At 43.2% G+C, this 25659-nt stretch overlaps 2 protein-coding genes across 5 annotated transcripts; both read right to left on the reverse strand.

The window, feature by feature from the left end:
• Positions 1-2806: 2806 nt before the first annotated feature.
• gpr18 (G protein-coupled receptor 18) lies at positions 2807-8312 on the reverse strand. Of its 4 annotated transcripts, none has more exons than XM_055870932.1 (3): positions 8103-8312; positions 7039-7151; positions 2807-5741 (listed from the first exon to the last, which is right to left on the reverse strand). In XM_055870932.1, exon 3 carries the CDS (start codon positions 5710-5712, stop codon positions 4666-4668), a length of 1047 nt encoding a protein of 348 aa, XP_055726907.1. In that variant the 5' UTR covers positions 5713-5741; positions 7039-7151; positions 8103-8312; the 3' UTR covers positions 2807-4665. The 4 variants fall into 4 exon arrangements, with proteins under 4 accessions (XP_055726907.1, XP_055726906.1, XP_055726908.1 ...); XM_055870931.1 differs by having other exon boundaries at positions 2807-5744; XM_055870933.1 differs by lacking the exon at positions 7039-7151.
• Positions 8313-10456: 2144 nt separating this feature from the next.
• Positions 10457-23305, reverse strand: gpr183a (G protein-coupled receptor 183a). The gene is made up of 2 exons (XM_055870929.1): positions 23167-23305; positions 10457-12613 (listed from the first exon to the last, which is right to left on the reverse strand). The coding sequence occupies exon 2, from the start codon at positions 12578-12580 to the stop codon at positions 11462-11464; it is 1119 nt and encodes a 372-aa protein (XP_055726904.1). The 5' UTR covers positions 12581-12613; positions 23167-23305; the 3' UTR covers positions 10457-11461.
• Between the last annotated feature and the right edge of the window lie 2354 nt (positions 23306-25659).

Consider the following 25659-nt stretch of genomic DNA (forward strand, 5'->3'; position numbering starts at 1 on the left):
CTCCCCTTGATTATTCTCACGTTACATGGAGCATTTTGTTTAGCATTTTTAAATGGTTAATTTGAGGAGATTAAGATCATGTTTGGTCATAACAGAAGATACTATAAACAATGTACTGTAGCTATGATACAAAACCACAACCAAAGGCCTAAGAACACAGACCCTCTAACCTTTTACTGACTTCCGCCACTATTTCCTGTTCGAGATGTAACACCGCTCAGAGAGACGATTTATGCTGACTTTCCTGTTATGCGGCCAATGGTATGTGGACACCTGCTCGTAGAACATCTCATTGCAAAAGCATGTGCATTAATATGATTTAACAGCCCCCACTCTTCTGGGAAGGCTTTCCACTCTATGTTTTGAACTTCGCTTCCATTCAGCCACAAGAGCATGAGTGAGGTCGGGCACTGATGTTGGGCGATTAGGCCTGGCTCTCAGTCGGCGTTCCAATTCATCCCAAAGGTGTTCGATGGGGTTGACATCAGGGCTCTATGTAGGCCAGTAAAATTATTTCACACCAACCTCGACAAACTATTTCTGTTATGGACCTCGCTTTGTGCCACAGGGGGGGGGTGCTGAAACAGGAAAGGGCCTTCCCCAAACTGTTGCCACTAAGTTGAAAGCACAGAATCGTCTACAATGTCATTGTATGCTGTAGCTTTAAAATGTCCCTTCACTGGAACTAAGGGGCCTAGCCCGAACCATGAAAAACAGCGCCAGACCATTATTCCTCCTCCACCAAACTTTACCGTTGGCACTACGCATTTGGGCAGTTTAGCGTTCCCCTGGCATCCGCCAAACCCAGATTCCTCCTTTGGACTGCGTGGTGGTAAAGCGTGATTCATCACTCCAGAGAACGCATTTCTAATGGTCCAGTCCAATGGCGGCGCGATTACCACCACTCCAGCCGACGCTTGGCATTGCGGATGGTGATTTTAGGCTTGGCTGCTCGGCCATGAAAACCCATTTCATGAAGCTCCCGAAGAACAGTTATTGTGCTGAAGTTGCTTGCAGAGGCAGTTTGGAACTTGTTAGTGAGTGTTGCAACCGAGGACAGATGATTTTGTACGTGTAACGCGCTTCAGCACTCGGTGGTCCAGTTCTGTGAGTTTGTGTGGCCTACCCCTTTGCAGCTCCGCCGTTGTTGCTCCTAAACATTTCCACTTCACAAAAACAGCACTTATAGTTGACCGGGGCAGCTCTAGCAAGGCAGACATTTTACGAACTGACTTGTTGGAAAGGTGGCCTCCTATGACCATGCCACGTTGAACGTCACTAAGCTCTTCAGTAAGGCCATTCTACTGCCAATGTTTGTCTATGGAGATTGCATGGCTGTGTGCTTGATTTTATATACCTGTTAGCAATAGGTGTGGCTGAAATAGCCCAATCCATTAATTTGAAGGGGTGTCCACATACGTTTGTATATATAGTGTATAATACACACATACTCTTACTGTCCTTTTACAGTGATCAAATTCAGTAGTTCCGCAAATGTTATATTTTAAATGGAGATGGTTAGGATAACCAGATTGACAGAATACAAATGAGACACCTCCCTGTCTCATGTGATGTGTACCAAGGTTTGTGTTATTGTATTTGGTTTTTTGAAGTTTGAAGATTTTTATTTGAAATTCGGTTTAGTTGTCAGATATGATTTACTAGTTCTTGTTTAGTTTCAGTTCTTGTTTTAGTATTGGGGACAGAAAGTTGCCTTTGCGTGGTAGGCTAGGAGACGTTAGTGTTTTTTTGGGATGTAACTTCTTGCCACTGTGGAGCACTAATGCATAAGGTGATGGGTCAGGTCACAGGTTCGGTTGAAAGGTAGACTCAGCGAGATGCCGTAGACGCAGGAAGTAAACACTAGCAGTGGGTCAATTTCTGCAACAACCAGGAGCGTTGAAGCGCGAGGCTAAACTTCTCAACTCTTCTGGTCCCATAGCTGTCCCATTGTAGCAGCGTGAAGTGCACCCGTGTACATTCACAGATACTGTGTGACTGTTTGAGGACAAAGTATTGCATCAAGCTCATCTCAATGGGCGCGTTACTCTGCTCAGATGTTCCTGACGTGTGCCAGATCTTACAACGCCTGGATAGTCATTTTACGTATCAGCTAAGCACGTCATGGTGGTGTTCCTCTGCTCAGACGTTGCATGCGTCTGAGCATGTGCCATGTCATCAACTGTGCAGTAAGGTACCAGACTGCTATACCATATGATGTGGTTAGCTGATAGTTAAAACACCTATCCGGGTGTTGTAAGATCTGGAAAGCATAAGCAACATCGGAGTAGAGTAACACTACCGACATGTTATTGCAATCTGGTGCCCGACTGCACAGTCGATGACGTGACACGCAACCATTGGATGACTTGTGCAACGTCTGAGTAGGGAAATGCGACCAATGTCTGTGGTGCTACTCATGGCAACGTCATCTCGCTGAGTCTACCTTTAAATACAAGTCAATCTTAATGTGACCCGTCAGATTCAGAAGCTTGAAAACCACATATGAAATAAAGGTTTGAAAACCCCATTCGATTTTTTCCCCAAAATGTAGAATAACATATATACTGTAAATAAACGGATCATAATTCCCAGTATAGTTTTACTTTTTCAAACGGGTTTGTTAATTATTTTATTTCACTTTAATATTTTTTTTTTCATGATTCGTTTTTATTTTAGTTTCAGTGTTAGTTTACTCTAATAACCTTGATGTGTACATTTGCTGTATAGTAGTCTCAGGGTAATTCAATTAGTCTTGACTGTTCCGAGATGTTTATGGTAAAACAATGCTCCCGTACAGTGAGTGTGAATTCAAATCCGTTTTTTGAATGAGTTGAACATGAAGCCCACAGCGAACACACACACAAGGATTTAATGAAATGTTATAAGTAAATCTATGGCCTACCTCTTAGAAGAAAACACACAAAACATGCATGATTCTTGTGTTTCTTACATACACTGTATATGTGACAACATGTAAGTAAAACAATTATGCTTCTTATATTATGCCTTTGTATGAAAGTGGACTACTTCTTAGAAGACATGTTTCAGGTGTACCCATATACGAATCATTATATGATTCATATAGATCCTTACCATATGGGTCAATTTAGTTAGGTTTGACACGCCATGCCAAGTGTGTGTAAGTCATTTGCATGCTATCACTTTCTATTTTGGGAAGAGTAGTCCTTGGCAGGTGAGTTTATGTATCTGGCCTGTACCCAGTCTTTCGCCATGACCCTTAACCCCCCGTCCAACCCACCATTTCAAATGTAAATGGGGATGAAGTTACTGAATCACCAGTCTGAACACACATGTATAATTTACTCAATGTTAGAACACTCTGCCAGCAGTGGAGGCTCCTCAGAGGAGGAAGGGAAGGACCATCCTCCTCAACAAATTTCATGAAAATAAAAAGAAGTGAAACATTAAAAGGTTATCCTTTTTAGATAAAACTATACAAAATATATTCACGTCACCAAATAATTTATTAAAACACACTGTTTTGCAAAGGTCACAGTATCCTCAACAGCTCTCTCTGGGGTAGCACCATGGTGTAGCCAGAGGACAGCTAGTTTCCGTCCACCTCTGGGTACATTGACTTCAATACAAAACCTAGGAGGCTGATGGTCGTCACACCCTCCCATAGACTTACACAGTAATTATGAACTTCTGGGGGACTGCCTCCAACCGATCAGAGCTCTTGCAGCATGAACTGACATGTTGTCCACCCAATCAAAGGATCAGAGAATGAATCTAGTACTGAAAGCATAAGCTACAGCTAACTAGCACAGCAGTGCATACAATGTGGTGAGTAGCTGACTCAAAGAGAAAGAAAGACAATAGTTTAACAATTTTGAACACATTAATTTCTTTAAAAATGAAAGAGAAGCAAGTTTGCTGACTGTACACCGCACTGCATGTTTGTACTATGATTTTACTAACATGTTAGTTGTAGTAGCTATGTTGACTATGACGTTAGTTAATATGGTGACAACGATGTAGGCTGTGTGTAGCGGTTAGCGGTTATGATATGACATTTTGGCTTGGGAAGGTTTTTTCACCTGGTCACAGACAGCTGATGTGTTGTGTTGTGCTCATGCTCTTTGTATGTGGCTGCTGTGAAGTGAACCGTGTTTGCGTGTGATCAGGGGTGTAATTCCTTCCGCCGATTCTGTTTAAAAACATTTCTTAAACAGAAGCAAACAGAACGAAATGGGGAAAAACGTACTGGCATATGTCCAATAGAAACTTTTGTTTGCAACTGTTGGACTAATGATTACACCATACATCAGCTAGATGTGGGCAAGAGTGTGCGAGACGGTATTGAATGTGTCACTGTCTGCCACCTTGATAACTCAAATCTTTCTCTTGGCCTGTGGTTGTAAACGTTCATTCATAGGCTAGGCTGTACCAACCTCATGATAAGAAAATGTGAATATCATGTAGGATGTAGCCTAAACCTATCAATGTTACATTGAGCTGGGTGAATGGTATATGAATGACAATCATCCAATATGCTGTAATAGAAATAAGGCCATGCTCATAAAAAAATGTATTGTCCTCCCTCATTAAAAATGTCACCGACCGCCACTGTCTGCCAGATATGCATCTGTAAAGTCCCTGGGTCACCTTCTTTTGCACAGTTGAGTTTGGTTTCCGCCTTCAGATCATGGCGCTGGTCAAGTTACTGAACGACCTCACACTCCCTGTGTGTGTGCGTCTGCTCTTCCTCCGTACGCTACGCAGGTAGTTCCTGTACAGAATCACACTGATCACTCTATCTTGGAACTGCTTGGAGACAATGTAGTAAAGAATAATGTCCAGAACTGTACTCAGGTTCATCAGGAATGTTGTAAAGGCACCCCACGTGCTGTAGTCCGAACCATCACCACCTTCCAGCAACAGAACCACCAAACAAATGTGGAAGGGCACGAAACACACCAGCACTTGGACGATGAGCGTGATGATGATCCTGATGGACTTTTGCTTGACCTTGGGCTTGAGCTTAGAAGTCCGTCCGTGGACGAGATTATCCACGATGACCACATAGCAACCAATCATGATACAGGTCGGCACCAGGAAGAAGAAGAATAGGCGTGTGAAGTGGACGGGGTTGTCCGTTCGCAGGTGGATGATGTCACGCATCTTGATGCAGGTGGTGAAGTTGGAGGAGCGATCCGGGTCGTGGTCTGGGAAGAGCAAGGGGACAGTGCTACCCAGGGTCATGATCCACACCCCGATGCATGCTACCAGGGCTTTGGGGATGTTCTTGAGTTCCTTGCTGTGTTTGGGCTGGATGATGGCCACGTAGCGGTCAGTGCTGATCAGGGCGAAGAGCCACAGGGCCATGCAGGGGTAGAAGACAGTCAGAGCCGCGCTGACCCGACAGAAGATGTCTCCGAACGGCCAGTAGTCCTGGCCATAGTAAACCATCCGGAAGGGGAGAAGGATGATAAAGACGAGATCCACTATGGCCACGTTGATCATGTAGACCGAGACGGAGTTCCTCCTCTTGGTGGTCAAGGCAAATACCCATAATGCGGTGACGTTGACCACTATGCCAATGGTGAAGATGACACAGTAGAAGACCAGGCCTGCGATGCGGTATTCTGTAGGGACCTGTTCCACTGAGCGGGCTGAGCTGTACTCCATGGTTATATTAGATGTGTTCAGGTCCACTACTGTAGATAAGTTCTGATCCACTCCCATGATGCATCTAGCTACCTTGTGAAATGGTACTGCTGAAAAAGAGCACATGATAAGTAAATGGATGAACGTTTACACATACAGATTTTGTAGTTTTATTTAACAACTAGGACCCGAACAGAAGACAGGAAAGGTTGGGATTCAGAAGGGTAGTGGGTTGGATTCAAACCCTTGGTAAACTCTGGTATGCGTGTGCAATGCTCTGTGACACAAACCACTAGACCACATAAGTCACATGATCAAATAAATATGGCAACAATCGTATAATATGTCTGCTGACTTATCGAAATACTGTCTGCAGAAAAATAACATATGAAATATCGAGCCAATTGGTTAATGTATGTAAAGGAACATAAAAATAAGAGATTAGAGCAGTCAAAATACAAGGGTAGTTTACAGGATGCACCTTGAAAGGCGGAATTCGTCATGTGTGTCTGTTATTCACAGTCTGTGCTGTTAGGTCATTTGAATGTTTCTTTAAAATAGCTGGGTCATTCCAGGAATAGAGTTCCTTTTCATGTCCCTCAGACATTGTGTGTAAATTTTGATAAAACACTCAACCAGTTGGATCACATACATTTTCACTCTAACAAAACTATTCCCAAGTAAAAAAAATCCAATAACAGTGTGTTTTCATTTTATTTTTTTTTACTTTAAAAAAAAATCCCCATTTCTTTGGGAAAGTAACTTATAAGGATGTATTTAATGTGATTAGTTATTCATTTATATTTGTCGTTTTAATATGGTAAAACCATTCCTTAATTTTTCTTCTTCAAAAGAGCATTGAATAGGCCTGGTCAAACCATAGTGTTTAAGCAGGTAAGCTGGTTGTAGTCAGGGCCAGAGTACTGCATTTGGGGCCCCGGGGCACCGTTTGAACCGGTTGAAACCAGTTAAAATCGTCAACCCTGTTACAGCCAACCCTGTCACTTTTATAGTCATTTTTCTTAATTTGAGATGGGAAAACATTTTGTTATGAAGTTGAACATGTGCTCTTTATGGCAAAATGTTAAAATTTGTTGAAATAAATCGTTTATTTTTATTTTTTAAATTGCACTACCATAAAAGACTCTATTTGTAGAATGGCCCAGCTGTGCACCTGCAGTATCAACAGTAGATGAAGAGGAAGTTGACAATTTGAGTGTACAATTGTCTTACTGTAAACATGTGTATACGTCTTACAGTAACAGATACAGAGCACAGAGACAGACATCCACGTGACATTGAGCCCTGTTCCCTTTTTACAAGCTTACGAGAGAAATCAGGGTTTTGAATCAGAGCAGAAAAGGAGAAGAGAGTACAAGAGATAAAGAAGTGAAAGTACAGTACTTGATTATCTTGACTGGAAATCCCTTGAGGACCATTTACTGTAAATGGTTTAGGAACCCTCTCTCACTTAAAGAGATTATCCAGGACTTTCGTATACTGTTTAGCCAGTAGTTCTGAAAGTAGATAGATGATGCATGTATAAACTACACATAGAATCATCAAGCCCAAAAGCGGGAGGTTTTAGAAAACACCAAGGCCTAGATTCAATCAGATCAAGCGTTAACCGGCAATAGTAGACACCTGCATAGCAGATGTTTTGGCATGTCGGTGGTGGAACTGGATTGAAGCGTCAAATTGGTGAGTAGCTGCTCTTGCGCGTTGTTACGAAGCCACACCGGCCCCACTTGCTTTAGAAGTTCCGCGCAAGAAAGTGTAGGCTATATAGAAATAATTCGACCCAAATTGAAAAATCATTCAACAAAATAATGAGGATTTCTATCATCCCAATCAAAGGTGTAGATTACATCTCACATTCCGTTGTTCAAACTGGTAAACATATGCTGCATAGGATTTCTGTTAATGTGACTCCGCTTTAGGTATAATGCATGGAGCCACTTGTGGATTTGACAGCTCTAACACTGCTAAAACAACTACTATGCAGATGTTGGCTAAAGCGAATCTGATTTGAATAGAGCCCTAATTATTTGCCAAATTCCAGAGCATGTCTTTAACTTCCCCTTTGAGTTTGAAGATAGATCTGTAAATTGAGCTGGTGTCGAGAATGAATAGCTTAGTAGAACTGGTCTGCAGGCCCAAAAGTCTGATTATTACGACAATAATCATATCATATTATAGCATGTTATATTATTCAGCTGTAATTATACTTTTATGTGTCAAGATTTCACTCAGTGTGGTTTCATCTGAGACAACAGACAAAATCGAGAAACAGATGCTTCTCCCTATAATCGTATGTTCGTTTGTTCAACCAATACGTTCTGTTTATCTTTTTAAAACATTCCCAAAAAGTACCATTTCATCTCAAAACTAAATGTAGTACATTTCTTCAGAAGAGATTAGCTAGATCTAGATAGCGCTGGGAGCTCAGTAAAAAGGCAGCTACTTACCTCATTTATTTGCATCATGTCCTCTCTCTCTCTCTCTCTCTCTCTCAGCATTCTACCAAAGAGGCCTCACAAGCACTTCAAGACACTTGTGAAACGATGAGGCATGCAGCCATATCTCTCTCTCTCTCTCTCTCTCTCTCTCTCTCTCTCTCTCTCTCTGTCTCTCTCTCTCTCTCTCTCTCTCTCTCTCTCTCTCTCTCTCTCTCTCTCTCTCTCTCTCTCTGTCTCTCTCTCTCGGAGTGTTGAGCTCAACACACAAAGGAGGAAGTGAAAACAGTGCTATTTCAGAAGTACCGTTTTATTGGTTGCTACAGTGCAACAGTGTAAAACCCCCTTCACTTCCTGTGTTGTATTGTTTTCACTGTTGATATACACTTAGAAAAAAGTGTTCCAAACGTTTTTTTTTGGCGGTCCCCATAGGGGAATCTTTTGAAAAACCCTTTTTGGTTCTAGGTGGAACCATTTTTGGTTCCAGGTAGAACTATTTTGTGGAAAGGGTTTTACATGGAACTCAAAGGGTTCTACCTGGAATCAAAAAGGGTTCTTCAAAGGGTTGTCCTATGGGGACAGCTGAAGAACCGTTTTAGGCTCTAGATAGCATATTTTGTTAAAGAGTTTAGTAGTTAGTTATGGAAGAAACACTAGAAAGTGATACGCATTTCCTAAACTTTAGATAGCCGGTGCTGGACAAAAAGTATACTTAGATACAGAGATTATATTCCCGCACATTATTGCTGCGTGTGCGGACTCTCTTTTCTTTATCAGGGAACTCAGGAAAGATCTACAGCTTCAATCTGCATTTAGACACCCTTAAAGAAAATGATGTGCGATTAGAAGTGGGTAGTGCTTTTGGCAGGCGGAGAAGATGGCAGATTTAGGGAGAGTTATTGATTGGAAAAGTGGGGTCTGTCACAGCGCATTAGCTCTTGGGGGAGTAATCCGCAGCAGATTGCCACCAGAAACATATGCTGCCGGAGAGAAGTAATTAAAAACAGGATGTTGAGGTAGTCGCCATGTAAACAGGAAATAAGAACGGGTGGTAATACACTTAATACACGCTGATGCCGGGTGATGGTTTTTACAGAGCCACAGCTTTTTAATGGATGCAAACTGTCTGCACACCTTGAGTGAGATTCCTCAAGGTCAAGGATGGACCGGGACATGAAAACATAGCTCTGTGTGTGTGTGTGTGTGTGTGTGTGTGTGTGTGTGTGTGTGTGTGTGTGTGTGCGTGCGTGCGTGCGTGCGTGCGTGCGTGCGTGCGTAAATAAGATTTTTATGACCAAGCTTTAGTGGATTACAAAGTGGACACAGCAAATCACAAGTCTTGAGGGTCGTAGGGGCTAACTTGTTCTCTCCATGCAGACTCATCTTTTCCATTATCATCATAAATCATCTCCGCCACGGAGGATTGAGACACAATGGAGAGAAGCACCTGTAACACTTTCCCACACTAGCTGAAGTTTCCTACACTCAAGGAAACTATGCTGCCAACACGTGGCTGCTGAACCATGTGGCTGCTTCCCCCATTTCTATGATCTCCTCAAAGATGAAATGTGTTGCATGTTTTGTTATGATGAGTCGGTTAGTTTGTGAGCTGATTAGTGTGTGGTACTGATATTAACCATGTCAGGGTGTCATCTCAATCCAGAGTAGGGACAATATGATACCCCTCTATGCATTAAGGGTGGATTAAAATGCCTAAACATAGTGAATACAGTCATATACTGTAAACCATATCAATGAGTTAGTTGATATTAATATATATATGTTATATGCTTTGCTTCTGAAGTATAGTTGTACATAGTTGTACATCTCTTAGTTGTAAAAACATAGTTGTAAATCTCTTTTTTCCCTCAGTCTGCTGTCTATGCCAGATGGTGTGGTGTGTTCTTAGTAATATGTTGTTGTGACAACAGTCTGCGTGATGTCTTCCTGGGACCGCCATCGTGTGGTTGTCTGTGTTTCTGTCAGCACTTCCTTTAGGTTGGAGTCGGACTCATTACTTATCTGTTCAATCACCTGCTATAGGCCTATGGAGCCCAGGACTATGGAATTATATTAGAGAATTCAATTATTCTGATTCTTAATACAAGTTCAAAATAATTCCGATTCAATTGGTGGTGGCACTAATATCACTCCATACAGCACCCTCAGAAAACAACAATATAGGTTAGTCTAGCAGGTGTAAATGTTTTGGTGGACAGACGAATGTAGGCCTATGTGGGTTGATCATTCCAAACTAATAAAACATACCTTTCTTAGGCATGTCCCCAGGCTAATTTAGAAATGACTTTACAAACAAGCATCTGGTAAATAAAGGACACAATCGTGTTATAAAACAATCAATCTATATTTGCAATCTACTTTACAAGTTCATTTTCTACTGTGTTCTATGTAACACTGCCCTCTTGTGGCTCAGCAAAGTTACTGCGTTGTGTTGGGCAAGCGTTTTGGGCCTACAGTGAAGTCAGGTCAACATTACCAATGTGGACAGATATTCATTGTATCTTTCTGAGAAATACCACATGACCTTGAACACCACGGGATCATTTATTTCTATTTATTATTTATTTAAAATGACATGGTTTGATAGCCACATACAGAGGGAAAACTTTATTGTGAACAAACTAATTCAAACTAATTCAAATTTATTCATTTGAACATTTTGGTAAAAAATTTAATTGATCCTGATTCAATTAATTGAAGGACGTGGTTACATTTAGTACATGGTGTTGAAATATTTTACATTTAACAATAATCCCAAGGTTATGTTGAAGAATAATTCATTAAGTGTATATACAAAAAGTATAATCCACATGGTTTATAATCTTCATTCCTCAGCATTGTAACGTCCCAAAGCTTTCTATTCTTTGGTCAGAGTCTCCGAAACCATTAAGTAATATTCAGCTGTCCATTTCAAGACATCTTCTCATGCAAGTGGCCATGCTGTTTAATAATGTTCTTATGTGTTTATGTGTTTCCGCTTTTGATCAACTTGTCACTGTATAGGCAAGCACTTTGTTGGATCCAGAAACAGTCTGCTGCCTGGGCTGTCCTAGATCAGTGGCTCTATTTCCAGAGGGTGTGAGATGCCTCTTTAAACTTGTAATCAGTTATACAGTTATAGTTCTCCTCAGAGATCCTCTGCAAATTTGCTGGTTTCTTGCTCACTGCTGAAACTGATTGTTGGCTGCTGAACTGTTGGTCATTGGCTCATCATTCTCACTGGTTGTTGACTGGTCATTGGCTCACCGGTCTGTTGGCTAATCGTTGGCTCACCGGTCTGATTGATGGTTGTTGGCTCTCCAATCTGTTGGTTTGTCTTTGGCTCACCAGTCTGTTGGTTGGTCGTCGGCTCACCTTTCACCATTCTCTCCCTGTTTGTGTCTAGTGCTGTTGAGGTGGATCTTATTACCATTGCTGAAGTCTCTGGAAGACCCCTCGGGCAATGTCCGTGCTGCGCTAGAGAAGGACACGCTCACCTGCCTCTTCAGGATTTTCAGCAACTTCGTCTTGTAACCCTTACAGGCAAAGAAGTAGATGAATGGATCCAGACAGGAGTTGAGGTTCATCAGACACACAGTGAAGTGTAAGGAGATCTGGAAGGCTGTGAGTTCAGCACAGTCTGGTGTGTAGATCAGCTTCCGGATCATGTATTGGAGGAGGTTGATGTGGTAGGGGCTGAAACACACCACGAACACCAGGGAGACGCAGCAGATTACCCCGATGGCTTTTTGGCTGCGCCCCGACTTGTCCGTCAGCTGATTGGCCTTGGCGGCGAGGCGGAGTTTATAGCACAATATGGAGTAGCTCACCAGGATGGCCACCACGGGGACTCCGTAGCCTAGGAATACGGCGCCAATCAGGATATAGGAGATGTTGGGCACCGGTTCGAAGTTGGGATACTCCATACAAGTGATGAAGCCATCAGGTTCCTCGTTAGTCATGGGCATGGAGAGGAGGGGCAGAGTTTGCATTAAGACCAGCAACCACACCCCGACACAAATGTACCGGACATTGGAGACCTTACGGAAGCGTGCGAATCGGAGCGGCAAGACGACAGCAATGAACCGGTCCACACTGAGGCAGGTCATGAAGTTGACCCCGGCGTAAGTGTTGATGTAAAAGATCAGCCCTGTGATCTTACACAGGGTCTCCCCCAGGGGCCAGTGGAAGCCCAGTGCGTAGTAGATTATCCGTAACGGTAGTGACAGTGTGAACAGGATGTCAGAAATGACCAGGTTGGCAGAGTAGAGCGTGGTGGAGTTCATCTTCCTCACGTTGGGGCGGATGATGTGGAAGGCCAGGGCGTTGCCCAGCAACCCCACGGAGAAGACGATGCAGTAGAAGAGGGGCATGAGGACTCGTGCGTACCCCCGGTGGTTGTACAGGGTAATGCAGGTGTCTGAGTCGTTAATGGTGGGGGCTGGATGGCTGGCGGTTGGAGGCTGGTTGAAGGTCCTCATCCCCTCCATCTTGGGGCCAGTGGAGAGGGAAGCTAGCTATATCTGTCAAAATAAGAAAAGTGCAGCTTTGTCAATGCCAAAATGTTCATGTTTGCAGTTAGTAGTACACATCACTATTGACTGAATGGATGTAGATGTACACTGAGTGTACAAATCATTAAGAACAACTGTACTTTCCATGAAATAGACTGACAAGATGAATCCTGGTGAAAGCTACAATCACATATTGATAAATCCACACAGGTTAAAGAAGGATTTTTAAGCTTTGAGACAATTGAGACATGCATTGTATATGTGTGCCATTCAGAGGGTGAGTGGGCAAGACACTATTTAAATGCCTTTGAACGGGGTATGGTAGTAGGTGCCAGGCGCACCGTTTTCTTTTAAGAACTGCAGCGCTGCTGGGTCTTTCACGCTCAACAATTTCCAGTGGGTACCAAGAATGGTCCACCACCCAAACGACATCCAGCCTACTTGACACAACCGTGATAAGCATTGGAGTCAACATGGACCAACATCCCAGTGGAACGCTTTCGACACCTTTTAGAGTCAATGCCCTAATAAATTGAATCTGTTCTGAGGGCAAAAGGGGGGAGAGGGTGCAACTCAAATTTAGGAAAATGTTCATAATGTTTTGTGCACATAAAGTACATGATAAATGACCCATTCCACTGCACACACCTGCGGTGGTCACATCACAGGAAAGAGTTTGTGTTAAAAGGCACACTAGGAAGTCTGCATCCCTACAGGGCACTCATACACTAGGAAGTCTGCATCCCTACACTCTACGGGCGCTTTCACATATCCTGGACCCTGCCCAGGCTGTGGGTCCAAGATCCAGGACCAAGGTACGAGGTATTGTGACGCGGCAACATCCTTTTCTGATGTTCGCATGCAAAAAACTTTAACATACGAAGTTGCAACCAAGTGATTTTTGTTGTTTTCCGTTGGTCATTAAACTTTTGTTAGCCAGCTGACGTTAGCTTGACATACTATTGACTGACTTAATTAGCTAAATTAGCTAAGATACAACAAAATTAGTTCAAATAAGGGCAAAGGGGAGACATAAACTTTCTGTGAAACTGATACCTTATTGGAGATCTGGGATATTAGTGGAATTGACAAACACCCACAAAATACAGTCGCTTATGGGAATATTTGTGAACGTAAGGGGGAAAAAGGCTATTTAACCTTTTACTGCAGGGGGCTAAATCTGTGTCACAAAGACTGTTTCTTGGTAGTTTTAAAACAGATATAGAGTTGAGATTGCATCCCAATATTACACTTTATGTTCATTCTGAAAGTATTCAGAGCCCTTGACTTTTTACACATTTTGTCACGTTACAGCCTTATTCTAACATTGATTACATTACTTATTTTCCTCTTCAATCTACACACAATACCCCATAATGACAAAGAAAAAAACTGAAATATGACATTTACATAAGTATTCAGACCCTTTACTCAGTACTTTGTTGAAGCACCTTTGGCAGCGATTACAGTCTCGAGTCTACTTGGGTATGATGCTATAAGCTTGCACACCTGTATTTGGGGAGTTTCTCCCATTCTTCTCTGCATATCCTCTCAAGCTCTGTCAGGTTCGATGGGGACTGTCGCTGCACAGCAATTTTCAGGTCTCTCTAGAGATGTTCGATTGGGTTCAAGTTCAGGCTCTGGGTTGGCCATTTAAGGACATTCAGAGACTTGTCCCAAAGCCACTCCTGCGTTGTCTTGGTTATGTGCTTAGGGTTGTTGTCCTGTTGGAAGGTGAACCTTTGCCCCAGTCTGAGGTCCTGAGCGCTCTGGAGCAGGTTGTCATCAAGGATCTCTCTGTACTTTGCTCCGCTTATCTTTCCCTCGATCCTGACTAGTCTCCCAGTCCCTGCCACTGAAAAACATCCCCACAGCATGATGCTGCCACCCCATGCTTTACCGTAGAGATGGTGCCAGGTGCTCCCTTCCAGTTGTACTTGGCACTCCCTTCCAGTTGCATTGCTGGGAATTCTTTGTTGTTGTACTTCATCCTCCTCAAAAGACTCATTATAAATTTCCCCAAAAAAGATGCAGCACACAGACTGCTGTAATTAGTGTGTTCATTATGTCAATGTGAGAGTCATTGCGTTTAAGCAAACGCCTCCATCTTCCCTTCAGTCGACCAAAAGCCCTCTCTAAAGTCATGTGAGAACTGACTGATCCTCTCCTTAAAGTTGATCTACACAGGTGTGATTGCTCTCGGAGTAGGGCTTCATCAGCCATGGAAGAAGCGGATATGCGGCGTCTCCTAATATTACAAGTGGCACTTTCGCACCATGAACGGTCTCAGTCCATCTTTGGAGTAGTCTGCCCTCCTGACCCTTGGCAAACCGTGCTGAGTTGGCCAAGCACACGGGCATCATGTACTGTGCCGACCCAACCAATGTGGATGTCCGAAAACGTTCATTTGTGATCTACAACCTTGTAGGACCAAGAGTAAAACCTCTATCTGTTATAGAAGTCCCACTTGTCTTGTGGTGGTGCTATGACGGGTATATGTGTCATCGATTGCTCCACAGAATTGACGTAATCCTGGTTGACGGTCCAGGAATCTGTTACTATGTCTCTGAACTCAGCCTCCGGTTGGTGTCTTGATATGAAGGTATAACATTTTCTCCCATCCACCACTGTGCCTACCTTGGAACAGCCCGTATACTCCAGTGGAGGCTGGTGGGAGGAGATATAGGAATCCGTCCATTGTAATGGCTGGAATGGAATCAATGGAACAGTCAAACGTGGTTTCCATATTTTACATTTACATGTTAGTCATTTAGCAGACACTCTTATCCAGAGCAACTTACAGTACTGAGTGCATCATTTTCATACCTTTTTCTTACATATATTGGATGTGTTATTCTTTTGTAATTATTCTTTTTTAAATGAAATATTAAAACATAGAATCTATCAGCATTTACATTACATTCAGTCAACTAACCATCTCCTGTCCACAGGAGCAACCAGGGTCAAGCACCCCGCCCAAGGGCATGTCGACAGATCTCCCACCAAGTCAAAACAGGGATTCGAACCAGCGAACTGTCGGCCACCGTGTTTGATACCATTCCATGTATTACATTCTGGCCTTTACAATGAGCCGTCCTCCTATAGCTCCTCTCACCAGCCTCCATTGATATACTCTTGAGAATTACACTGTTTAGGCTTACTACTACAAAATTGTAAACAGGAATGGTAGACTACAATATAACAATTCTAGCCAAGATAGATCTGATCTAGACTTATTTGAAAACAGAATATATATTTTTTTAAATTAATTCACATGCCTGCCATCATGTGTCATTTTGGCTAGTGTTCATCATAGATATTAGATTGCTGGTGCCACAAATCAGACAACATTGTAACTGCCCTTGTTGGTAAATTTTCGTGACTGTTTTTATAGGCTATATAGAGGCAACAAGTTGGAGAGAAATAGCCAGGCATCTTTTTACTCCCCTTGTTGCTCACCTCATTAGTATTTCAATCTAACCACGGTTTGTGTTCATCAGCTATTCCTTTAGCTCGAAAATCTATCGCCACTTTTGTACAACGCGACTCAGACCAGAACATACCGGACCTATTTTTCTCCATATCCTCGGATTTCAACCGCAAGCTCTGGACATTTACACCTGGATTTCGCAGCTAGTTAGCTGCTACCCGTGTAACTATTGGTTTACGCCGATCCCGGAGCAAACATCAATTATTCCGGAGCTAGCCAACTGAAGAGTTCCATCAGCCACTCCTGGGCTACAATCACCTATCCGGACCCGTTTTACTACCAATGCGGAGCCCCACCGGGCCTTCACGACTGGACTACCGACGTTATCTGCCCGAGGGAGTTATCCAATTGGCACCTCCATCGCAACGTTACCTGGACGACCACCTGCGGCCCGCTAATCGTTAGCTGTCTTATCGGCTGCTAACTGAATAAGTCTATCGGACAATTTTTCTTGGGTCACTATAATTAGATCTATTTTGCCAATTGGATTGATCCCCTCTACCACACGGAACCCCACTAATCTACCGACGGAAACGCACGAGGTGGCTAAAAACAGACCTCCATCCTATGCTAGCTTGCTAGCTTGCTAGATTATCTATTATCTCCCTAAATTCTATCAGCATATCGATTGTGCTACCAGGGCTGGTAAAACCTTGGATCATTGTTACACTAATTTCCGCGGCGCATATTAGGCCCTCCCCCGCCCTCCTTTAGGAAAAGCTGACCACGACTTCATTTTGTTGCTTCCAGCCTACAAACAGAAACTAAAACAACAAGCTCTCTCGCTCAGGTCTGTTCAACGCTGGTCCGACCAATCTGATTCCACGCTTCAAGACTGCTTCGATCACGCGGATTGGAATATGTTCCGCATTGCGTCCAACAACAACATTGACGAATATGCTGATTCGGTGAGCGAGTTCATTAGAAAGTGAATTGACGATGTCGTACCCACAGCAACGATTAAAACATTCCCAAACCAGAAACCGTGGATTGACGGCAGCATTCGCTTGAAACTGAAAGCGCGAACCACTGCTTTTAACCAGAGCAAGGTGACCGGAAACATGACCGAATACAAACAGTGTAGCTATTCTCTCCGCAAGGCAATCAAACTAGCTAAGTCCCAGTACAGAGACAAAATTGAGTCGCAATTCAACAGCTCAGACACAAGAGGTATGTGGCAGGGTCTACAGTCAATCACGGATTACAAAAAGAAAACCAGCCCCGTCGCGGACCAGGATGTCTTGCTCCCAGACAGGCTTAATAACTTTTTTGCTCGCTTTGAGGACAATAAAGTGCCACTGACATGGCCCGCTACCAAAACCTGCGGGCTCTCCTTCACTGCAGCCGAGGTGAGTAAAACATTTAAACGTGTTAACCCTCGCAAGGCTGCAGGCCCAGACGGCATTCCCAGCCGTGTCCTCAGAGCATGCGCAGACCAGCTGGCTGGTGTGTTTACGGACATATTCAATCAATCCTTATCCCAGTCTGCTGTTCCCACATGCTTCAAGAGGGCAACCATTGTTCCTGTTCCCAAGAAAGCTAAGGTAACTGAGCTAAACGACTACCGCCCCGTAGCACTCACTTCCGTCATCATGAAGTGCTTTGACAGACTAGTCAAGGACCATATCACCCCCACCCTACCGGACACCCTAGACCAGGGGTGTCAAACTCATTCCACGGAGGGCCTAGTGTCTGCAGGTTTTTGTTTTTTCCTTTCAATAAAGCCCTAGACAACCAGGTGTGGGGAGTTCCTAACTAATTAGTGATGTTAATTCATCAATCAAGTATAAGGGAGGAGCGAAAACCCGCAGACACTCGGCCCCCCGTGGAAGGAGTTTGACACCTGTGCCCTAGACCCACTCCAATTTGCTTACCAACCCAATAGGTCCACAGACGACGCAATCGCAACCACACTGCACACTGCCCTAACCCATCTGGACAAGAGGAATACCTATGTGAGAATGCTGTTCATCGACTACAGCTCAGCATTTAACACCATAGTACCCTCCAAACTCGTCATCAAGCTCGAGACCCTGGGTCTCGACCCCGCCCTGTGCAACTGGGTCCTGGACTTCCTGACGGGCCGCCCCCAGGTGGTGAGGGTAGGTAACAACATCTCCACCCCGCTGATCCTCAACACTGGGGCCCCACAAGGGTGCGTTCTGAGCCCTCTCCTGTACTCCCTGTTCACCCACGACTGCGTGGCCATGCACGCCTCCAACTCAATCATCAAGTTTGCAGATGACACTACAGTGGTAGGCTTGACTACCAACAACGACGAGACGGCCTACAGGGAGGAGGTGAGGGCCCTCAGAGTGTGGTGTCAGGAAAATAACCTCACACTCAACGTCAACAAAACAAAGGAGATTATTGTGGACTTCAGGAAACGGCAGAGGGAGCACCCCCCTATCCACATCGACGGGTCAGTAGTGGAGAAGGTGGAAAGTTTTAAGTTCCTCGGTGTACACATCACGGACAAACTGAATTGGTCCACCCACACAGACAGCGTTGTGAAGAAGGCGCAGCAGCGCCTCTTCAACCTCAGGAGGCTGAAGAAATTCGGCTTGTCACCAAAAGCACTCACAAACTTCTACAGATGCACAATCGAGAGCATCCTGTCGGGCTGTATCACCGCCTGGTACGGCAACTGCTCCGCCCACAACCGTAAGGCTCTCCAGAGGGTAGTGAGGTCTGCACAACGCTTCACCGGGGGCAAACTACCTGCCCTCCAGGACACCTAAACCACCCGATGTCACAACTACCTCTTACCTCTTTCCCTACTGTATTTATTTATTTTGCTCCTGTGCACCCCATTATTTCTATCTCTACTTTGCACATTCTTCCACTGCAAATCAACCATTCCAGTGTTTTACTTGCTATATTGTATTTACTTTGCCACCATGGCCTTTTTTTGCCTTTACCTCCCTTATCTCACCTCACTTGCTCACATTGTATATAGACTTGTTTTTCTACTGTATTATTGACTGTATGTTTGTTTTACTCCATGTGTAACTGTGTGTTGTTTTATGTGTCAAACTGCTTTGCTTTATCTTGGCCAGGTCGCAATTGTAAATTAGAACTTGTTCTCAACTTGCCTACCTGGTTAAATAAAGGTGAAATAAAATTAAAATAAAATAAAGTTGCATGTTTTTGGATGAGTATGCTGAGAAACATATTCAAACTCAACTCTTGATTCATCCTTAAAAACCATTGGCGTCAGAGTTGTGTGAGCCTCCTGTCTTGGTTTAGGCAGAGGGGGGAATTCCAACCTGAGTTAAGCATGCGTAAATGTAACGTAATTCCCCTTTGTATGCACCTTTCTCTCTACACATATTCTGACCTTGAACTTAGACATGAGAATAGCATGCTATTCGTTTTGGTTGGACATCAAAGAAATGAATGTGTGGTGGAGCCGTGTCTACAGATTCTGACCTTGACTTAATTTCACCACCTTTACACGCGATTCAATTATGAATAGTTGAGCAATCTGTCGGATCCAAGTGAAAAAACATATTTATATTTTCTGATTGGTGTTATTTCTTTCTCCATGCACTGTAATTTACAAATTGATAATCTCTATTAATAAGAGCTAGGCGTATGAGTGAGCCGTTTGGATAAGGGGGCTGTAGATATAAATCACTAATGTTTTATACTTATTTTACTGAATGATCGATGGTGGGATGGAGTGAGAGGGTGGGTGTGTGATGGTCGGTATATTCCTGCTCGTTGGCGACGTCTGCTGGCCAGGGAGGGTAAGAGCCAAGTTACACACACCTGAATATAATTAGGTTGGAGGTTGGGTGGTAGCTGTTTATCCTGGCTTTGGCCAGATCTGTTTTTGGTCTGGAGCAGCAAGAGCTGACATGCAGAGCCCTCCAGCACGGAGAGGGATATCGGGACAGGAACCTACCAGACGTTACTCGGCCGTAGACCTGACCCCAGTAAAGATAAGCCTTGGCCAGATCTGTTTTTGGTCTGGAGCAGCAAGAGCTGACATGCAGAACCCTCCAGCACGGAGAGGGATATCGAACCCAACGGGACAGGAACCTACCAGACGTTACTCGGCCGTAGACCTGACCCCAGTAAAGACAGACCTTGGCAAGATCTGTTTTTTGGTCTGGAGCAGCAAGCCTTTACTGAGCCTCCACTGCTACACTGGAGACAATTGTGAAACCAGTCTCATGGCAGCAAACTGAAGCATATCAACACATCACCTTTTACACAGTGAAGTTTTTAATAAACTATGTTTCCTCACTCGTTAACACAAGGCCAAATCCAAGGGCTCAGGGCTGTATTTCATTGTGATCTGTAGTTACAATCTTCACACAAGTTTTTTTTTCTCTCTAATATATATATATATATATATACACTGCTCAAAAAAATGAAGGGAACACTAAAATAACACATCCTAGATCTGAATGAATGAAATATTCTTATTAAATACTTTTTTCTTTACATAGTTGAATGTGCTGACAACAAAATCACACAAAAATTATTAATGTAAATCAAATTTATTAACTCATGGAGGTCTGGACTTGGAGTCACACTCAAAATTAAAGTGGAAAACCACACTACAGGCTGATCCAACTTTGATGTAATGTCCTTAAAACAAGTCAAAATGAGGCTCAGTAGTGTGTGTGGCCTCCACGTGCCTGTATGACCTCCCTACAACACCTGGGCATGCTCCTGATGAGGTGGCTGGACAGTCTGTGGTGCAACGTGGCGTTGGTGGATGGAGCGAGACATGATGTCCCAGATGTGCTCAATTGGATTCAGGTCTGGGGAACGGGCGGGCCAGTTCATAGCATCAATGCCTTCCTCTTGCAGGAACTGCTGACACACTCCAGCCACATGAGGTCTAGCATTGTCTTGCATTAGGAGGAACCCAGGGCCAACCGCACCAGCATATGATCTCACAAGGGGTCTGAGGATCTCATCTCGGTACCTAATGGCAGTCAGGCTACCTCTGGCGAGCCCATGGAGGGCTGTGCGGCCCCCCAAAGAAATGCCACCCCACACCGTGACTGACCCACCACCAAACCGGTCATGCTAGAGGATGTTGCAGGCAGCAGAACGTTCTCCACGGCGTCTCCAGACTCTGTCACGTCTGTCACGTGCTCAGTGTGAACCTGCTTTCATCTGTGAAAAGCACAGAGCGCCAGTGGCGAATTTGCCAATCTTGGTGTTCTCAGGCAAATGCCAAACGTCCTGCACGGTGTTGGGCTGTAAGCACAACCCCCACCTGTGGACGTCGGGCCCTCATACCACCCTCATGGAGTCTGTTTCTGACCGTTTGAGCAGACACATGCACATTTGTGGCCTGCTGGAGGTCATTTTGCAGGGCTCTGGCAGTGCTCCTCCTGCTCAAAGGCGGAGGTAGCGGTCCTGCTGCTGGGTTGTTGCCCTCCTACGGCCTCCTCCACGTCTCCTGATGTACTGGCCTGTCTCCTGGTAGCGCCGCCATGCTCTGGACACTACGCTGACAGACACAGCAAACCTTCTTGCCACAGCTTGCATTGATGTGCCATCCTGGATGAGCTGCACTACCTGAGCCACTTGTGTGGGTTGTAGACTCTGTCTCATGCTACCACTAGAGTGAAAGGACCGCCAGCATTCAAAAGTGACCAAAACATCAGCCAGGAAGCATAGGAACTGAGAAGTGGTCTGTGGTCACCACCTGCAGAACCACTCCTTTATTGGGGGTGTCTTGCTAATTGCCTATAATTTCCACCTTTTGTCTATTCCATTTGCACAACAGCATGTGAAATGTATTGTCAATCAGTGTTGCTTCCTAAGTGGACAGTTTGATTTCACAGAAGTGTGATTGACTTGGAGTTACATTGTATTGTTTAAGTATTCCCTTTATTTTTTTGAACAGTGTAAATTTAAATATTTGCAGAAGTGCTATAGCCTTTTGTCTGGAGTAAGAACATGGTAAAAACAGTGTGGCCACTATAGAGGTCCTATAATTTGCTGTTCTATATGTAATTCTATAGTGGCAACAGCATTAGAGTAAGGTGTTACAAAAGGTGCTATCTAGAATCTTAAAGGTTTTTTGGCTGTCCGCATAGGAGAACCTTTTGAAGAAGCATTTTTGGTTCCAGGTCGAATCTTTTTTGTTCCAGGTAGAACCATTTTGGGTTCCATGTAGAACCCTTTCCACAGAGGGTTCTACATGGAACCCGAAATAGTTCTACCTGGAACCAAAAAGGGTTCTCCTATGGGCCATTTAAGAATGAGTCATTTAAGCATTAAGGGCCCCAACCTCTTAACCACTAGATATTTGAGCCACAACATTTAATTATATAGCTTCAGTATCAGTGAGCCACCTGGTTACATTTTTATTTATATATTACTAAGTTCTAAATCGGCCTGTAAAGGTTGTCGTAGTCGTTCTCCTCCTCAGACGAGGAGGAGCATGGATCGGACCAAGATGCGGATTGGTAAGTATTCATGATTTAATGGCAAACCAACAAAACACTACAAATTAACAAAACAACAAACGTGACTAACCTGCAACAGTCCTGTGTGGCCCAAACGCTGACACAAGAACAAACACCCACAAAACACCAATGAAACCCTGGCTGCCTTAGTATGACTCTCAATCAGAGACAAACGATACACACCTGTCTCTGATTGAGAATCATACCAGGCCGAACACAAAAACCCAACATAGAAATAGAACCCTAGACCAACCCACCCAATTCACGCCCTGACCAACTAAAACAAATACATAACAAAGGAAAACAGGTCAGGAACGTGACACGGCCTGGTATAACAGCCAGGTCTCAAGGGTGTGCCCTTGGGTATGAGCTGCCTACGTTGTTTTGATGATGTGAACCTAATCATGAATAATCAATTGTACATTGAACCTGAGAACAAAATATTGTTAGCCATAGTTCACAGTTCTCAATACCGCAACTTTTGTTTTGGAACAATTGTTGGGTTTATAATTTCGCTTCCCAATACTTTCCCAATTCTACCTAAAATGTCAAGTCAAACGAATGCTTTACTTGAAATAATGAATACACAATCAACAATTGAAGAAACCGAAACACAAATGTGCACCTACCAAAACCAGCGGTATTATGGCATACTTCCAAAGTGTCAGAGTAAAAGCGGGAATAGTTCGTCCTTGGCGCGAGACAATTGTCCTCTCAGAGTTCAGCAGTGACCGTGTTCCCCCAGGGTTTTAGAGCAGAGTGACACAGAGTGACAAATAGGGAACTATGCTTGAGGCGCGGGCAGGCTCTTGTAACCATGGTGACATTATAATATTCTGTGTTGCTGTTATGTTCTTGAGTTTGTGGTTCTCTCTCTTTCTCTCTCGCATTCTCTCTCTCCACCCACCATGTCTCTTTTTCTCTCTCCCTTTCTTGGTTAGTGAAACTGTCACTCGTTGATGCCCACAAAGCTCACGCTATCGCATATCTACACGGTCATTTAAAAAAAAAATTGTCTGTTAAGACTATTTTGAATATTGTACAGAATATAGACAGGGAACTTAATCTCAGATTTAGTTGAGTAATTTACTGCTTGTGTTCACCATCTCTTTTAGAATAACAAACAGATTGCCCATATGTTAATAATTATGAGTTAATAGTGAATGTCAATTTAGCTACATATGATAGATAACTGATCAATAAGTGTTCAATGTTGCTATACGCTCGCCCTCAAAATCATTAGGTGTTTCTTTAGTTCATACACTGCCGTCAAAGTATTCACACCTCTTGCCTTTTTCCACATTCTGTTGCTTTACAAAGTGGAATTAAAATAGATTTAATTGTATTTTTTTTTTGTCAGCGATCTACACACAATACTCTAATGTCAAAGTAGGATTTTTTTTTAAATATTTGTTTGAAAAAATCATGAAAAACTACGTGGTTTTTGTGGTTGAATCTGTGTTTGAAATTCACTGCTCGACTGAGGGACCTTACAGATAATTGTATGTATTGGGTACAGAGATGAGGTAGTCATTCAAAAATCATGTTAAACACTATTGTTGCACACAGAGTGAGTCCATGCAGCTTATTTAAGCAAATGTTTACTCCTGAACTTATTAAAACTTGCCATAACAAATATGTTGAACACCTATTGACTGAAGACATTTGTTATTTTCTTTTTTAATTAATAAAATCATAGATGATTACATGTTGAAATTATGCTGTATTTCTAGTCCAGTAATAAAAAATATACATTTAATCCATTTTAAAGTCAGGCTGTAACACAACAAAATAAGGCAAAGGTTGAGGGGTGTGAATACTTTCTGAAGGCACTGTGGTAATGTTGCTACATTGTAAGTTCTCTTGGCAACGGGGCGTGTCCTTGAGAGGATGTGGTTTCAGCCACGTGCGTGTTCATCCTCGATCTGTTTCTTATCTTGGCAATCATTGACATTTTCTTATTTTCGCTGTTCTTTGCTTTCGCAGTAAAGCTCTGGTTTTGTGGTTTGGTATGAGTTCTCTTTCACGAACCTACAGGGCCTCCAGAAGGGGTGTGAATACTTACACCCCTTCACTTTGTCAACATTTTGTTGTGTTACATCATGAATATAAAATGGATTCATTTGAGTTTTTGTGTCACTGACCTGCACACAATACCCCATAATGTCAAAGTAGAATTATGTTTTTAGCTATATTTTATAAATGAATAAATAATGTAAAGCTGAAATGTCTTGAATCAATAGGTATTCAACCCCTTCGTTATGGCAAGCCTAAATAAGTTCAGGAGTAAACATTTGCTTAACAGGTCCCATAATAAGCTGCATTGACTCACTCTGTTTGCAATAATAGTGTTTAACATACAGTTAATTGTGAGGTCCCTCAGTCGAGTAGTGAATTTCAAACACAGATTTAACCACAAAGACCAGGGAGGTTTTCAAATGCCTCGTAAAGAAGGGCACCCATTGGTAGACTGGTAAAAAAAAAAATAAGCAGACAATGAATATCCCTTTGAGCATGGTGAAGTTATTAATTACACTTTAGAAGTTGTATCAATACACCTAGTGACTAGAAAGTTACAGGCGTCCTTCTAACTACGATCGGAGAAAACTGAGGATGGATCAACAACATTGTAGTTACTCCACAATACTAACCTAATTGTCAGAGTGAAAAGAAGGAATACAGAATACAAATATTCCAAAACATGCATCATGTTTGCAACAACACACTAAAGCACTACTGCAAAAAATGTGGCAATGCCATTATATTTTTGTCCTGAATACACAGTGTTATTTTTGGGGCAAACCCAATGCAACACATTACTGAGTACCACTCTCCATATTGTCAAGCATAGCTGTGGCTGCATCATGTTATGGGTATGCTTGAAAACCTGGTTCAGTCTGCTTTCTACCAGACACTGGGAGATGAATTCCCCTTTCAGCAGGACAATAACCTAAAACACAAGGCCAAATCTAAACTGGAGTTGCTTACCAAGAAGACTGGTAATGTTCCTGAGTGGCTGGGTCTCAGTTTTGAGTGAAATCTGCTTAAAAATCTATGGCCTGAAAATGGTTTTCTAGCAATGATCAACAACCAATTTGACAAAGCTTGAAGTATTTTAAAAA

This window comes from Salvelinus fontinalis, chromosome 19, assembly GCF_029448725.1.
Source record: "Salvelinus fontinalis isolate EN_2023a chromosome 19, ASM2944872v1, whole genome shotgun sequence".
Classification (NCBI taxonomy): Eukaryota; Metazoa; Chordata; class Actinopteri; order Salmoniformes; family Salmonidae; genus Salvelinus; species Salvelinus fontinalis.

What these genes read in the sequence shown, in the direction of transcription:
- gpr18 (XM_055870933.1), bottom strand. Translation starts at nt 5,712, where the DNA reads ATGGGAGTGGATCAGAACTTATCTACAGTAGTGGACCTGAACACATCT.
- gpr183a (XM_055870929.1), bottom strand. Translation starts at nt 12,580, where the DNA reads ATGGAGGGGATGAGGACCTTCAACCAGCCTCCAACCGCCAGCCATCCA.